Consider the following 13342-nt stretch of genomic DNA (forward strand, 5'->3'; position numbering starts at 1 on the left):
ATGGTGAACAGGGTAGCCACTATGGTGCAACCCAGGAACAAGAAAGAGACACAGTCATTTTTGGGGCTTGTGGGCTTCTGGAAAATGCACATTCCCAGGTACAGTCAAATTGTGAAACCTCTCTTCCATGTAACAAGGAAGAAAAATGATTTTGTGTAGGGACCTGAGCAGCAGGTGGCATTTGATCAGGTAAAACGAGAGGTGGTCCATGCTGTACACTGCGACCGGTGAGAATGGTCCTATGTGGAGCTTGTGGCAGAAGGTTGCTGCTGAAACAAGGGGCAGGCCCCTAGGTTTCTGGAGGAAGGGCTAAAAAGGCTGTGAGGCCAACTACAGCATGACAGAGAAGGAAATCCTAGCTGCCTATGAGGGTGTCCAGGCTGCCTCTGAGGTCATTGGGACTGAGTCACCTCTATTTCTAGCTCCAAGGTTTCCAGTCCTGACCTGGATGTTCTAAGGGAGAGGATCAGCCCCACATCATGCCACAGATGCCACCTGGAGCAAGTGGATGGCCCTGATAACTCAGCGAGCTCAGATAGGGAGCTTCAAATGCCCTGGCACAGTGGAAGTTATCCCCAACAGGCCAGAGGGTGCTGACTTGGGAATGCCACCAGGCCAGACAGTGAGCTGTGCTGAGGAGGCTCCCCCATACAATGATCTCCCTGACAACGAGAAGGGCTATGCTCTATTTACAGATGGGTCCTGCTGGCTTGTAGGAAGCAAGCGGAGATGGAAGGCAGCTGTCTGGAGCTCAACAAGGCAAGTGGCAGAAGCAAGGGATGGAGAAGGCGAATCCAGTCAGTACACAGAGGTAAAAGCTGTCCAGCTGGCCCTGGATATAGCAGAACGAGAGAACTGGCCAGTGCTGTACCTCTACACTGACTCCTGGATGGTAGCCAATGCCTTGTGGGGGTGGCTGAAGGAATGGAGGAGGAACGAGAGGCAGAGAAAAGGGAAGCCTGTTTGGGCCGCTGACCTGTAGCAAGACATCGCTGCCCACCTGGACAGGCTGCCAACAAAGGCACGGCACATGGCTGCACACATCCCCAAGAGCAGAGCTACAGAGGAGCACAAGCACAACCACCAAGCAGACCTGGCTGCTAAAATCTCCCAAATAGACTTGGACTGGGAACACAAGGCTGAGCTGTTCTTAGCTTGCTGGGCCCATGACACTTCTGGCCACCAAGGGAGAGATGCCACATCCCGGTGGGCTGGGGACAGATCAGTGGACATCTCCATGGAGGCCATCTCACAGGTCATCCATGAGTGTGACATCTGTGCTGCCATCAAGCAGGCCAAGTGCATGAAGCCTCTGTGGTATGGGTCGAAATATAAATATGGAGAGGCCTGGCAGATCGACTACATCACCCTTCCTTGGTCTCACAGCAGCAAACATCACCTACTGACCATGGTGGAGGAAAGTACAGGGTGGCTGGAAACCTACCCAGCACCTCATGCCACTGCCTGCAACACCATCCTGGGCCTAGAGAGACTTGTCCTGTGGAGACACAGCATCCCCAGGAGGATTGAATGGGACAATGGAAGCCACTTCAAGAACCATCTCCTAAGGGATTGGGCAAAGGAACATGGGATTGAGTGGATTTATCACATCCCATACCATGCACCAGCTGCAGGGAAGGTCGAGAGCTATACTGGCTTGCTAAGGACCACCCTAAAAGCCATGGGACCTTTAGGAAATGGGAAAGACACCTAGCTCAAGCCACTTGGTTAGTGAACAGCAGAGGATCTATGAACCGAGCTGGTCCTGCCCAGTCCCACCTGCTGCAAACAGAGGATGGAGATGGAGTTGCTGTGATTGCTGAGAAGAACCTGCTGGGGAAGTCGGTGTGGGTTTCCCCTGCTGCTGGTGAAGGCAAACCAACCCGAGAGGTGGTCTCTGCTGAGGGGCCTGGTTAAGGCTCTCAGTTAAGGCTCAAACCACCACACTTGCTTTGGAAAAAAGTCAACCAGAAAAGGCCATGGTGAAGATCTCTGCTCTTCCAGTCTGGAATAGGACTGCAGGTACAGGATCAGCTTCCCAGGGAGGAGTGAAACTGGTTGCAGAAATAGCTGCTCAGGAGGGAATGGCTCCAGGCATGAGGTCTTTGCCTCAGAAGGAGGAGTGGGCACAGCACTGAACACAAGCTGTTGTGTTTCCATGGATCAGAGAGGAAGGACATCCATAGACATGGGTGAGAGATGGGAACAAAGCAGGATTGTGCAGGAAGGAGGAGCCAGCACAAATTCTGCACCATGAGGGTAGTGGAATACCGGAACAGGTTGCCCAGGGAGGTAGTTGTGATCCTATCCCTGGAGATATTGAAGGTGAGGCTTGACAGTGCTCTGGGCAACCTGATCTAGTTGAGGATGTCACTGGGAAGGCTGGATAAGATAAACTTTGGAGGTCCCTTCCAGCCCAGCCCATTCTGTGATCAGTGAGATATGGGAACCAAGCAGATGCTGCATGAAGTGCAGAAGGAAGACACCACCTGGGGCTTCTCAGAGCTCTAGGCCTGGCTATGGTTGTGGATTCCTGCCTTGGGCTTCAGTCTCAAGAAGTTGGTTGGAGCAATAACCCTGAGCTTGTTCCCCTTTGTTTGCATGGCTGTTAGAGTACAGGGCATGTGTGAGTGCTGGTCTGCTTGAGGGAGCAGAACAGGGGACAGCAAGGACCTCTCTGGGAAGAGCTGGGGCAAATGTCACCTTAAAGAGCAGGCCCTAAGCCTCTGTATTCTCCTAAGCTCCCATTTCAATGACCAGGCCTAAGGCCTGTCTGCATTTCATAGAGCAATACTGAGCAAGAGTTTACTGAGGTTCTTCTCCCTATTCCAAATGTCCTGGGATGGAACAAACCCTGCACACAGGGAAGAAGGCCAACTGCAGATGGGTTGTGGCAGGAGAAAAGTGGCCAGACACAGGAATTGTCCTCTCCCAGACTCAACACTGCTGTGGCCACATCTGGATTCCTGGTATCTGGGTGCAGAGTTCAGAAGTCCAAAGGGGAAGCCAGGAACTGGGGAGGCTGCAGAGGAGATTTTCCAGGATGGGGATTGACATCTCTATGGAGAGGCTGAGTGCTTGGCTGCTTCAGCCTGCTGAATGGAGGCTCAGGGCACTGACAGAGCAGTGTGCACATGGCTGAAAGGTGGTTTCAGAGAGGATGGAGATCTTCTGGAGAGTGGAAAGAGATCAAAACCTTCAGAAAGTGCAGCTTGGAAGGTTGAGAGTGGAGATGAGGCCAAAGAAATGTCCCTCAAAGCGCAGAGCTGCTATGCATGAGGCCATCCAGAGGTGTTGGGAAATAGCAGGGAGAGCTGAGACAGCTCAGGGAAGGGATGGAAATGGCAGGGGGAGAGCTGGCTGGGGAAGCAAGATTGGTGTCAGCAGCCTGAAGAGAAAGAGTTAAAGGCATGGGACAGTGTAGGAGAGGCTGCAGTGGGGATGGCCAAGGGCTCTGGCAAGGCTGAGAGGCCAAACAGGACCAAGGTCTTTGTCCACTTGGCTCTGGCAGTTGCCTCTGCCACCAAGGCCTGTGAGGAGAAACTTGGCTTTGAGGCTTTGAGGTTCTTCTAGTCCAAGGGCAGTGGTCAGGGTTTGGCTTTATGCTTCATAGAACAAAGGCATACTTTTCTGCCCTGTTCTTTGCCTTTGTCTCCCTGCAATCCTGGCCTCTAACAAGCTGCTCTAACGAGTCCCTGGGGAGCCTTTGTCAGTAACAAGCCTCAGTGAGGCCAATCAATGCTTCAAGGTACTTTGGAGTTTTCTTCTGCCTTGGACTTCTTGAGAAGCTTCTTGGCAGTACCTTGGCAGAGTCTCCTGGCAGTACCTGAGGATGATGTAATCAGCCCCAAATACTCCATGGGGCTCATTAAATACTGCTGAACCTCTCATTATTGCCAAGATTTCTGCAGCTAATTGGAGAGGATTTTATTGCACAAAGCATCTGATAAAAATGATTTCACAGGGTGAATCATAGCCCTGACCCACAGGTGAGGGACAGGATCTGCCTTGCCAGGGACTGGGGGTCAGGGCTTGGCCCTTCGGATCAATGAAACCCCTCCAAGTTTCCTCAGGAGCGGAGCCACCTTTAGCTGCTTGTCCTGACCTGTCAGCACTGCCTCAGTTCTCTGCTCTCACCACAGCCTGGAGATGCTTCAGTGCCTCCTGTGATGCTTCCCTTGCATCCACTCTGCCCTGCTCTAACCAGACCCTGGGGACCCTTTCCCAGTATGCTTCACTGGGACCCATTAAGAGTAGAAGAAACTTCAGAGTTTGAATCTGACTTTGACTTCTGGAGAGGTTTCATCAGCTTCCTCTCAGTCCCTGGGGTTTACAGGGCACCAAAAGCCACCAGAAGAGTCATTAAAACACCTTGGGCTGGTCATTTGCTGCCCTATTGGGCTGGACTCCTGGGCTGGAAGGAACTGCTGGCAAGCAGGCAGTACTTCAGGAGACAGTTCTGGCCAGGAGCAGAACTGCACAGCAGGGCTGAGAACACTGCCAGAGGATCTCAGAGACATGAGGAAGGCAGAGAGAGCTTCAAGGTGGCCAGGACTGGGAGGGTGACTGAGAACTCACTGGAGGAGAAGACACTGCAGTCACTGACACAGTGAGGCTGTGGGTGCAGGACACTGCAGCTGTAGCTCCTGGAGGCATCTTCATCTCAGCAGCTGACACTCAGCTGAAGGCTCCTGGAGTGTGCACACAGAAGGAGAATGAAAGCCCTTCAGTTCCATCCTGTGAGCAGCAGTGAGCAGAGCTGGGTAAGGAGAAGGCTTCACCCCCAGCCCCTCTGCTTTTCTCTCTTCCCTTCAGTGTCTCTGCAGCACTGCAGGCCTGGTCCCTGTTTCTCCACCTCTCCATGGGTGTGGTGGTTTTAGGCAATGCCTTTAAAATTCAGTTACAGATTTGAGCAGAAAAGTAGAAACAAAATAAATAGATCACTCTTGGGTGTGAAAAGAAAAAGAAAAGATTATTCTAAACAAATTCATTGGATAAATATCTGGAACCAGAGGAGCTGTACCATAACAATTCTCTCTCTTCTCTTCTGAACTCAGCTGTTTTGCTTCGCTGGGGAGAGATCACCTGCTTTGGCTGGCCTTGGCTAAGTCTAACCCACTGCTTTTTTTCTCTCTTCACTCCTCTTTTCTCTCTTGGAACAGGGGGATAGGGGATAGGGGCAGTGGAACAGGTGCCCTGGTCTATGACCAGAGGGGTGTCATGTCATTTGCTAATTGTAAATCCCTGTCTAATATTGTCACTCCTGGATGTTTTGTACCTGTTCATTGCATTCCATGGTAGAGTGTAGCTCTTGTCCATAAAGCTTCATTTGCTTCTGACTGAGCTGCTCTGGCAAAGATAATGCTGGGGGGAAATTTCAACCCACTATAATGGGACTCTTGTTCTCAGGGATTGGGCTGTTGGTCACTTTCTGTTCTGACTCCAAAGGAATCTTCATGGCAATTCTGGGTCCCAGCTGCATGTGAAGCTGTAATGAACTCTGCCATGGGTTGGTAGTGATGGGACTGAGCTGATCCACTCTTCATGCAGCTCAGGAAGGGAGGTTACGATGAGGCTGAGAGAAGTGTGCCCTAACTTGTCACTTCCTTTCCCTCCTTGGACAGGTCTCCATGGCCAGAGGCAGCAGATGGCCAACAGCAGCTCCATCACCCACTTCCTCCTCCTGCCATTCCCAGGCACAAGGCAGCTGCAGCTCCTGCACTTCTGCCTCTTCCTGGCCATCTACCTGGCTGCCCTGCTGGGCAATGGCCTCATCATCACCACCATAGCCTGGGACCACCACCTCCACACCCCCATGTACTTCTTCCTCCTCAACCTCGCCCTCACTGACCTGGGATGCATCTCTACCACTGTGCCAAAATCCATGGCCAATTCCCTGAGGGACACCAGGGACATCTCTTATGCAGGATGTGCTGCCCAGGTCTTTCTCTTTCCCTTTTTCATTTCAGCAGAGATTTATCTCCTCACCACCATGTCCTACGATCGCTATGTTGCCATCTGCAGACCCCTGCACTATGAGACCCTTCTGGGCAGCAGAGTTTGTGTCCACATTGCTGCAGCTGCCTGGACCTGTGGCTTTCTCTATGCTCTGCTGCACACAGCCAATACATTTTCCTTGCCCCTCTGCCAGGGCAATGCTGTGGACCAGTTCTTCTGTGAAATCCCCCAGATCCTCAAGCTCTCCTGCTCAACATCCTACTTCAGGGAACTTTGGCTTCTAGTGCTTGGTTTGTCCTTAGCATTTGGCTGTTTCATGTTCCTTGTGGTGTCCTATGTGCAGATCTTCAGGGCAGTGCTGAGGATCCCCTCTCAGCAGGGACGCCACAAAGCCTTTTTCACCTGCCTCCCTCACCTGGCTGTGGTCTCCGTGTGTATCAGCACTGGCTTCATTGCAAACCTGAAGCCTTCCTCCATCTCCTCCCCATACCTGGACCTGGTGGTGTCAGTTCTGTACTCAGTGGTGCCTCCAGCAGTGAACCCTCTCATCTACAGCCTGAGGAACCAGGAGCTCAAGGCTGCCCTCAGCCAACTGATCCCTGGATACTTTCAGAAGCAATAAACTCTTTGTCTTCTCTTGCAGAGCAGTTCTGATGTTATTCAGTGCAGTCCCAGCCTGGCTGCCCGAGTTGTGGCTGCTGCTGGTGGTGTTCCCCTTGTGAGAATGTTGTTCCCACACAAATGTCTTTCTTCAGACCATTTCTAGTTCAGTGTTGTCCTCTGTGCTGTGACACAGAGGCTGCAGACATGAGGAGCTGTGCTCCCTGGGTGTTCAACAATAAAGTACCCTGCTTCTCTGTTTTCCTTCCTCTTGAGTTGCTTGTCTGAGTTGCTTCCTCCAAGGCTTCTGTGGAGCTGCAGGGCAGTGCCTGTGTGCAGAGGTGCAGGGGCAGAGTCCCAGCACAGCAGCAGTGCCAGCGAGCCCCAGAGCTTGGGCTCTTCTCAGCTGCTCTTTCTGCCCTTCCACCCTCTCCTGATGAGCCTCTGTGCTGGGGCAAAGCCTGAGTGCTCTGGCAGCTTGGGCACTGTGCTGCTGTGTGGCAGTGCTGGGACTGCAGGTAGGGGCAGGCCAGGGCTGCTCCTGGTACAGAGCTGTGCTCCAGAGCAGCACTGCCATCAGAACAGGAGGTCTCCTCATGCCTTCATACCCCAACCCCCTCCCATTACACACTGCACCTACTCAGAGTCCAAACTGGATACCCTGACCCTCTTCCAGTATAGACTCAGCCCAAACATGGTTCCTTTAACCCCTCCCATTATAGATGTGGCCTCGTCCCAATACAAGCTAGCTCATATTTTCTTCTTCCTCTAAAGTCTGGGTCCCATCCCAGCACAGAATCTATACCCTGGCTCCCTTCCCAGTACTGAATGCATCCATCCCAGTACAAACTGCACACCCTCATGCCCTCCCAGTACAGTCTGGGCTCTGTCCCAGTCCAAACAGGATCCCTTTAATCCCTCCAAATTTACTTTGGGCCTCATCTCAGTAAAACCTTAATCCTCTCATCACTTCCAGTACAGGCTGGACCCTGTCACAGTCACAACTCCATACCCTAATCACATCAGAGTCCAGTCTGGGACATCTCCCAGTTCAAACTGGGTACCATTAACATCACCAAGTTCCACCCCATCCCTGTCCCAGTACAAACTGATTCCACTCATCCCATCCTTTGCTGTTTCATATTTTTGTCAGTGCTATAGACAGAGGGATGGAGACACCATCAGCAAGTGTGCAGATGGCACCAAGCTGAGTGGTGCTGTTGAGATGCCAGAGGGACAGGATGGCATCCAGAGGCACTTGGACAAGCTGGAGAGGTGGTACCCAGGTGACCCTCATGAGGTTCAACAAGAGCAAGAGCAGGGTCCTGCAGCTGGGCTGGAACAGTCCCCACTATCAATACAGGCTGGGGGAGGAGGAGATAGAAAGCAGCAATGAGGAAAAGTACTTTGGGGTGGTGGTGATGGTGAAGCTGGCCAGGAGCAGGCAGTGTGAGCTTGCAGCACAGAAGGCCAAGGGCAGCCTGGGCTGCATTCAAAGCAGCATGGCCAGAGATAGAGAGAGAGGATCCTGCCACTTTATGATGCTCTGTTGAGACCTCCCCTGGAGTACTGCATCCACCTATGAAGTCTCAACACAGGAAGGACATGGAGCTGATGGAGCAGGTCCAGAGGAGTGACACAGAAATTATCAGGGACTTGGGGCAGCTCTGCTATGAGGACAGGCTGAAGGAGCTGGGGTTGATCAAACTGGAGAAGAGAAGGCTCTGGGGAGACCTAGTAGCTTCTTTCCAATGTCTGAAGTATACTGGATGGAGAGAGACTGTTTGCAAAGGCCTGCAGGGACAGGACCGGGGCAATGGCTTCAAACTAGAGCAGAGCAGATTGAGATTGAATGTGAGGAACAAGTCTGCACAGTGAGGGTAGTGGAACACTGGAACAGGTTGCCCGGGGAGGTGGTTGAGGCCCCATCCCTCCAGATATTCAAGGTGAGGCCAACAGGGCTGTGGGCAACCTGATCTAGTTGAGGATGACCCATTATGTCTGCAGGGGATTGGACTGGATGACTTTTGGAGGTCCCTTCCAACTCAGACCATTCTATGATTGGCCCCTGATGCCTCCTAGTAAAGTCTTGGACACCTCCCTGTAAGAGCTGACCCCATGGTCTCTCCCAGTAACACTGGGCCTTGTCCCAGTACACTCTGAAAACCTAATCCTCTCCCAGTACAGACTGGGCCCTTCCTGTCCAAACTGGATCCCTGCAGTCTGGGGCTGCCCAGGTCAGGAGAGACAGAGATCTGCTAGAGAGAGTCCAACAGAGGAAGGGACTTGAACATCTCTGTTGCCAAGCCACTATCCATTATTGACCTGGAGTCCTGGCTCACTGGGGAGGTTCCAGGGTAGTGGAGAGCAGCGAATGTGACACCCAGCTCCAAGAAAGGAAGAGAGGAAGATCCAGGAAACTATAGAGCTGGCAGTGTGAGCTGGGTAGCAGGGCAGGGCATGGAGCAGAGCATCTCCAGCACCATTACATGTCCTGGAGAGGACAAGCAGGGGATCAGGCCCAGTCAGCATGGGTTAATGAAGGGCAGGTCCTGCCTGACCCACCTATCTCTTTCTCTGACAGGATGAGTGACTGTTGGATGAGGGCAAGGCTGTGGGTATTGTCCACCTAGACTCTTCCAAAAGCTTTTGGCACTGCTGCCCACAGAATTCTCCTGGGCAAAGTGGCTGCTCATGGCTTGGATGAGCAATGCTCTGCTGGATACAGCCCTGGCTGGGTGAAAGGGCCCAAAGAGTGGTGCTCAGTGGACATAAATCCAGCTGGTGGCAGGTCACAGGTGGTGTTCCTCAGGGCTCAGTGTTGGGACCACTTCTGTTTAACATCTTTACTGATGACCTTGGTGAAGACGCAGAGTGAGTCAGCAGTGAGTCAGCAGATGACACCAAGTTAGGTGGCAGAGTTGATCTGCGTGAGGGTAGGGAGGCTCTGCAGGGGGACTTGGGTAGATTTGATCCATGGCCAACGTTCCCAGGAAGAGCTTCAAGATGGCCAAGTGCCAGGTCCTGCACTTGGTTCACAACAACCCCAAGCAATGCACCAGAGGCAGTGTGGCTGGAGAGCTGTCTGGCAGAAAGATACCTGGGGGTGCTAATGGACAAGCATCTGAATAGGAGCCAGCAGTGTGCCCAGGTGGCCAAGAAAGCCAAAGACATCCTGGCTGGGATCAGAAATGCTGTGTGCAGCAGGAGCAGGGAGGTGACTGTCCCCTGGGACTCAGCTCTGGGGAGGCCACACCTTGAGTGTTGTGTCCAGTTTTGGGCACCTCCATCCAAGAGATATGTGGAGGTGCTGGAGCCAGGGCAGAGGAGGGCAAGGAGCTGGGGAAGGGCCTGGAGAATAAATCTGATGAAGAGCAACTGAAGGAGCTGGGGCTGGTTGAAGTCAAAGCTCAGGGCACTACAGATGCAGTGTGCACCTGCTTGAAATCTGGGGATGATGCAGCTTCTGGTGGTTGTGTGAAGGGAAGAAAACTTCCATAGTGTGCAAATTAAAGGGTTCAGAGTGGAAGTGTCCTGGTTTGAGGCCAGGCAGATCCTCTCTTGCTCCTGAGAGCACACAGGAGGTGAGGATAAAGAAAAGTCACTCAAAGGGGATCCTTGTGGTCGAAGAGGCCCTGGCTCTGTGTTTCAAGAAATGGCCATGAAGAATAGAGACAGAGCAGGGAGGGTACAGAAATGTCATGGTGAGAGCTGCTAGGAACACAAGATGGGTGTCAAGAGCATGAACGTAATGAGCTGCAGGCATGGGAAAGTGTAGCACCACCTGCAAGGCTGAAAGCTCAACAGGACTGAGGTCTTTCTCCTCCTGTCTATGCCAGTTGGCTCTGCCTCCAAGGCCAGGGAGAGGAAACTTAAGCTTGAGACTCTCTGGATCTGACTGCTCAGGCTCTGTGGTCAGGGCTTGGCCTTTCTGCTGCAGAAACCAAACACAGTGTGGGGGATAGTGTAGGACAGCCTGTGGTGGGGATGGCAATGGGCACTGGCAAGGCTGGAAGTCATCAGGAGAACCCAAGGCTTTGCCTTCTTGGCTATGGCAGTCATCCACCACCACCAAGGGCTGTGAGGAGACTTTCTAAGGCACCAGGGGGTCCTCAGTGCTTCCTTAAACACCCCCAGGAAGGCTGGGGACTGTCATCCCCTTGTCCTTCTCTCAGCATCACAAACCCCACAGCCCACAGCACCTGAGGAGCCCTGACCCATACATGAGGGACAGGATCTGCCTGCCCAGGCACTGTGGTCAGGGTTTGGCCTTTCTGCTCCATAAACCAAACCCACAGTTTGCTCTCCTGCACTTTGCCTTTGTCTGCTGCAATCATGGCCTCCACTGAGCTGCTCTAAGGAGCCCTTGGGAAGCTTTGTTGGTAATGAGCCTCAGTGGGGCCAATCAGTGCTTCAAGGTACTTTGTGTTCTCCTTCTGACTTCTGAAGAAGTTTCTTCAGTCGTCTCTCAGTACCTGAGGTTCCTGCAATGAGTCCCAAGTGCCCTCAGGAGATGTTTGTGTCTCTGCAATCCTCTTCAGGATTTCAAAGTGCACCTCACAAAGCTCAATTTTGTATGTCAAAGATAAAATATTTTACTCCATTTCAGTTTAGCTCAGAGATGATAATTCCCCAAGTGACACTGACCCAGGCTGTCCCAGCAGGACATCTGCACTTGCAGGAACATCTGTCCTTCAGTCTGACATTGAATGGACAACTTTGCTCCTCACCCTCCCCAACCTCCCCATTGCTGTCACTGCCCACCTGGGGCTTACAAGGTGATTCAGCAGAATGTGTTCTGATCCAAGAGCCTCTGAATGACAGAGTGGATAAGGACAAGGCTGACCCTGACTGGCTGCAAGGGATCCTGAATTCAAATCTATTTCTGTGGCTGTGCCTGGAGAGAAGCACCAAGCACACAGACACAGGGACAGAGCTGGCTGTGTCCAGTGGAACATAGAAACCTTGCCCCTGGTGACAGCAAAGGTGTCTGTCCAAAGACACAGAGAGGTGTAGAGGAGGCTGGCCGAGAGGCTGCCTGGAGTTTGGTTGCCTTCTGCTGGAGTTCAAAGCAAACCCTCACAAAACTTTGGCATTTTTTGGCACAAGAACTGAGCCTGGAGAAGTCTGACTTGGTGCTGGCCCTTGGTGCAGGTTGTCCCTGAGGAATGTGTGAGTGGGGGAGATGCTGGACGCAGCTGCTGTGATTCAGGAGAGCTCCAAGGCTCTGGCTTTAGTGCCTGGACTGCCCCTGTGAATTGTCTCTGGGAGATGGGAGTGTTCCTCCATGGCCACACTCTGTCCTGCTCTCATCTGTTCTGCAGTGTTTGGCACACTGTGGGTTCGAGGTGCAGTGGTGGTGTTCAGTGGCCCCCAGTCAGCTGTGAGCTGCCACTATCTGTTTGCCTTTGTTCCTGGACAGCCAGGGGAATGAGAGTGGCTTGGGTTTGGCTGAGCTGGAGTTCATTCTGCCCAGAGCATCTTTCTAGTGCTGTGTTTTGCAGGGCTGCAGTTGGCTGTTGATACCACAGCCGTGTTTTGGCTGCTGCTGAACCAGCACCCAGGCTCTGCTTTCCAACATTTCCCTGCCCCAAGAGTGTGTTGAGGCCTGGGCAAGGTCTTGGGAAGGGACACAGCTGGATCAGTTGACCCAAACCAGTTGACGTGTCCAAAGAATGGCCATGAGGATGATCATAGGGCTGGAGCACCTCTCCTGTGAGGACAGACTGAAGGAGTTGGGGCTGTTCAGTCTGGAGAAAAGAAGGCTCCGAGGTGACATCATTGTGGTCTTCCAGTATCTGAAGGGGGCTACAAGAAGGCTGGGGAGGGACTGCTCAGGATCTCAGGTAGTGATAGGACTAGGGGGAATGGAATGAAGCTTGAGGTGGGGAGTTTCAGGCTGGATGTGAGGAGGAGGTTCTTCACCATGAGAGTAGTGAAGCCCTGGAATGTGTTGTCCAGGGAGGTGGTTGAGGACCCGTCCCTGGAGGTGTTTAAGCCCAGGCTGGCTGAGGCTCTAGCCAGGCTGATGTAGTGTGGGGTGTCCCTGCGCATGGCAGGGGGGTTGGAACTAGATGATCCTTGTGGTCCCTTCCAACCCTGACTGATACTATGATACTATGATACTATGATACTATGACACTATGACACTATGACCCCAACTGGCCAAAGAGGTATTCCATGCCAGATGATATCAGCTGAGACACAGAAGCTGAGAGAAGGAAGTGTGGGGATATTGGTGCCTGGGGTCTGTCCTGCAGAGCAAGTACTCCATGTGTCAGACCCCTGCAGGCAGGGAGTTAGCGACTGCTGTGTGCTGATGGGCAGGAGAGAAGAACTTCTCTATTTGCTGTGGTGTCTGCACACAGCCTCTGCTTGTGCTGAGCATTAGGATTCAATAGATTCTACCTTATCACCAAACTTTGGTTCTATTTTCTCCTTGTCGTAGTTTGGGCTGGGTGCCCTCTGCTACAGGGGTGTTTCCTGTGTCCAGAAGTCCAGCCCAGTGGGTGGACACAGGAAATTAGGTTATTTCCTACCATGATCCCTTGCACCACTATAAGTTTCACGGCGGGGTCTGGCACTTCCTCTTTCCTTCCTCTCCGCCACCCGGTAACTGGGGTAGAGATCTCCTGGCCATGGGCCTGGTTAGGCCCAAGGCCACGGGGGGATGGGCAGTCTCAGATCTGGCCAGCTGAGACTAGCCTAGCGGGGGGGGGGGGTGGGGGGTGGGAAAGGAAGAGCCCTGGGGGTTTTGGGTGCACCCTCAGGTGGGGATGAGATT

The 13342-nt window shown here is 52.8% G+C and overlaps 2 protein-coding genes across 2 annotated transcripts in view; one reads left to right on the top strand and one right to left on the bottom strand.

Annotated features, from left to right (window-relative positions):
• LOC137457881 (zinc finger protein 850-like) overlaps positions 1–13342 on the bottom strand; it is a gene marked incomplete at its 5' end in the record, with an annotated part of 203219 nt that overhangs the window by 93795 nt on the left and 96082 nt on the right. The gene's annotated exons all lie outside the window — the stretch shown is intronic.
• LOC137457879 (olfactory receptor 14A16-like) lies at positions 5485–9151 on the top strand. Its single transcript, XM_068169624.1, has 2 exons — positions 5485–6538; positions 9143–9151. The coding sequence occupies exons 1-2, from the start codon at positions 5570–5572 to the stop codon at positions 9149–9151; spliced, it is 978 nt and encodes a 325-aa protein (XP_068025725.1). The 5' UTR covers positions 5485–5569.

This window comes from Melanerpes formicivorus, unplaced genomic scaffold (genome assembly GCF_026170545.1).
Source record: "Melanerpes formicivorus ecotype bairdi unplaced genomic scaffold, bMelFor1.0.p_v2 SCAF_206, whole genome shotgun sequence".
NCBI classification, from domain to species: domain Eukaryota; kingdom Metazoa; phylum Chordata; class Aves; order Piciformes; family Picidae; genus Melanerpes; species Melanerpes formicivorus.

Bases quoted from the DNA above. Each gene is read 5' to 3' on its own strand.
- LOC137457879 (XM_068169624.1), top strand. From the start codon at position 5,570: ATGAGGCTGAGAGAAGTGTGCCCTAACTTGTCACTTCCTTTCCCTCCT.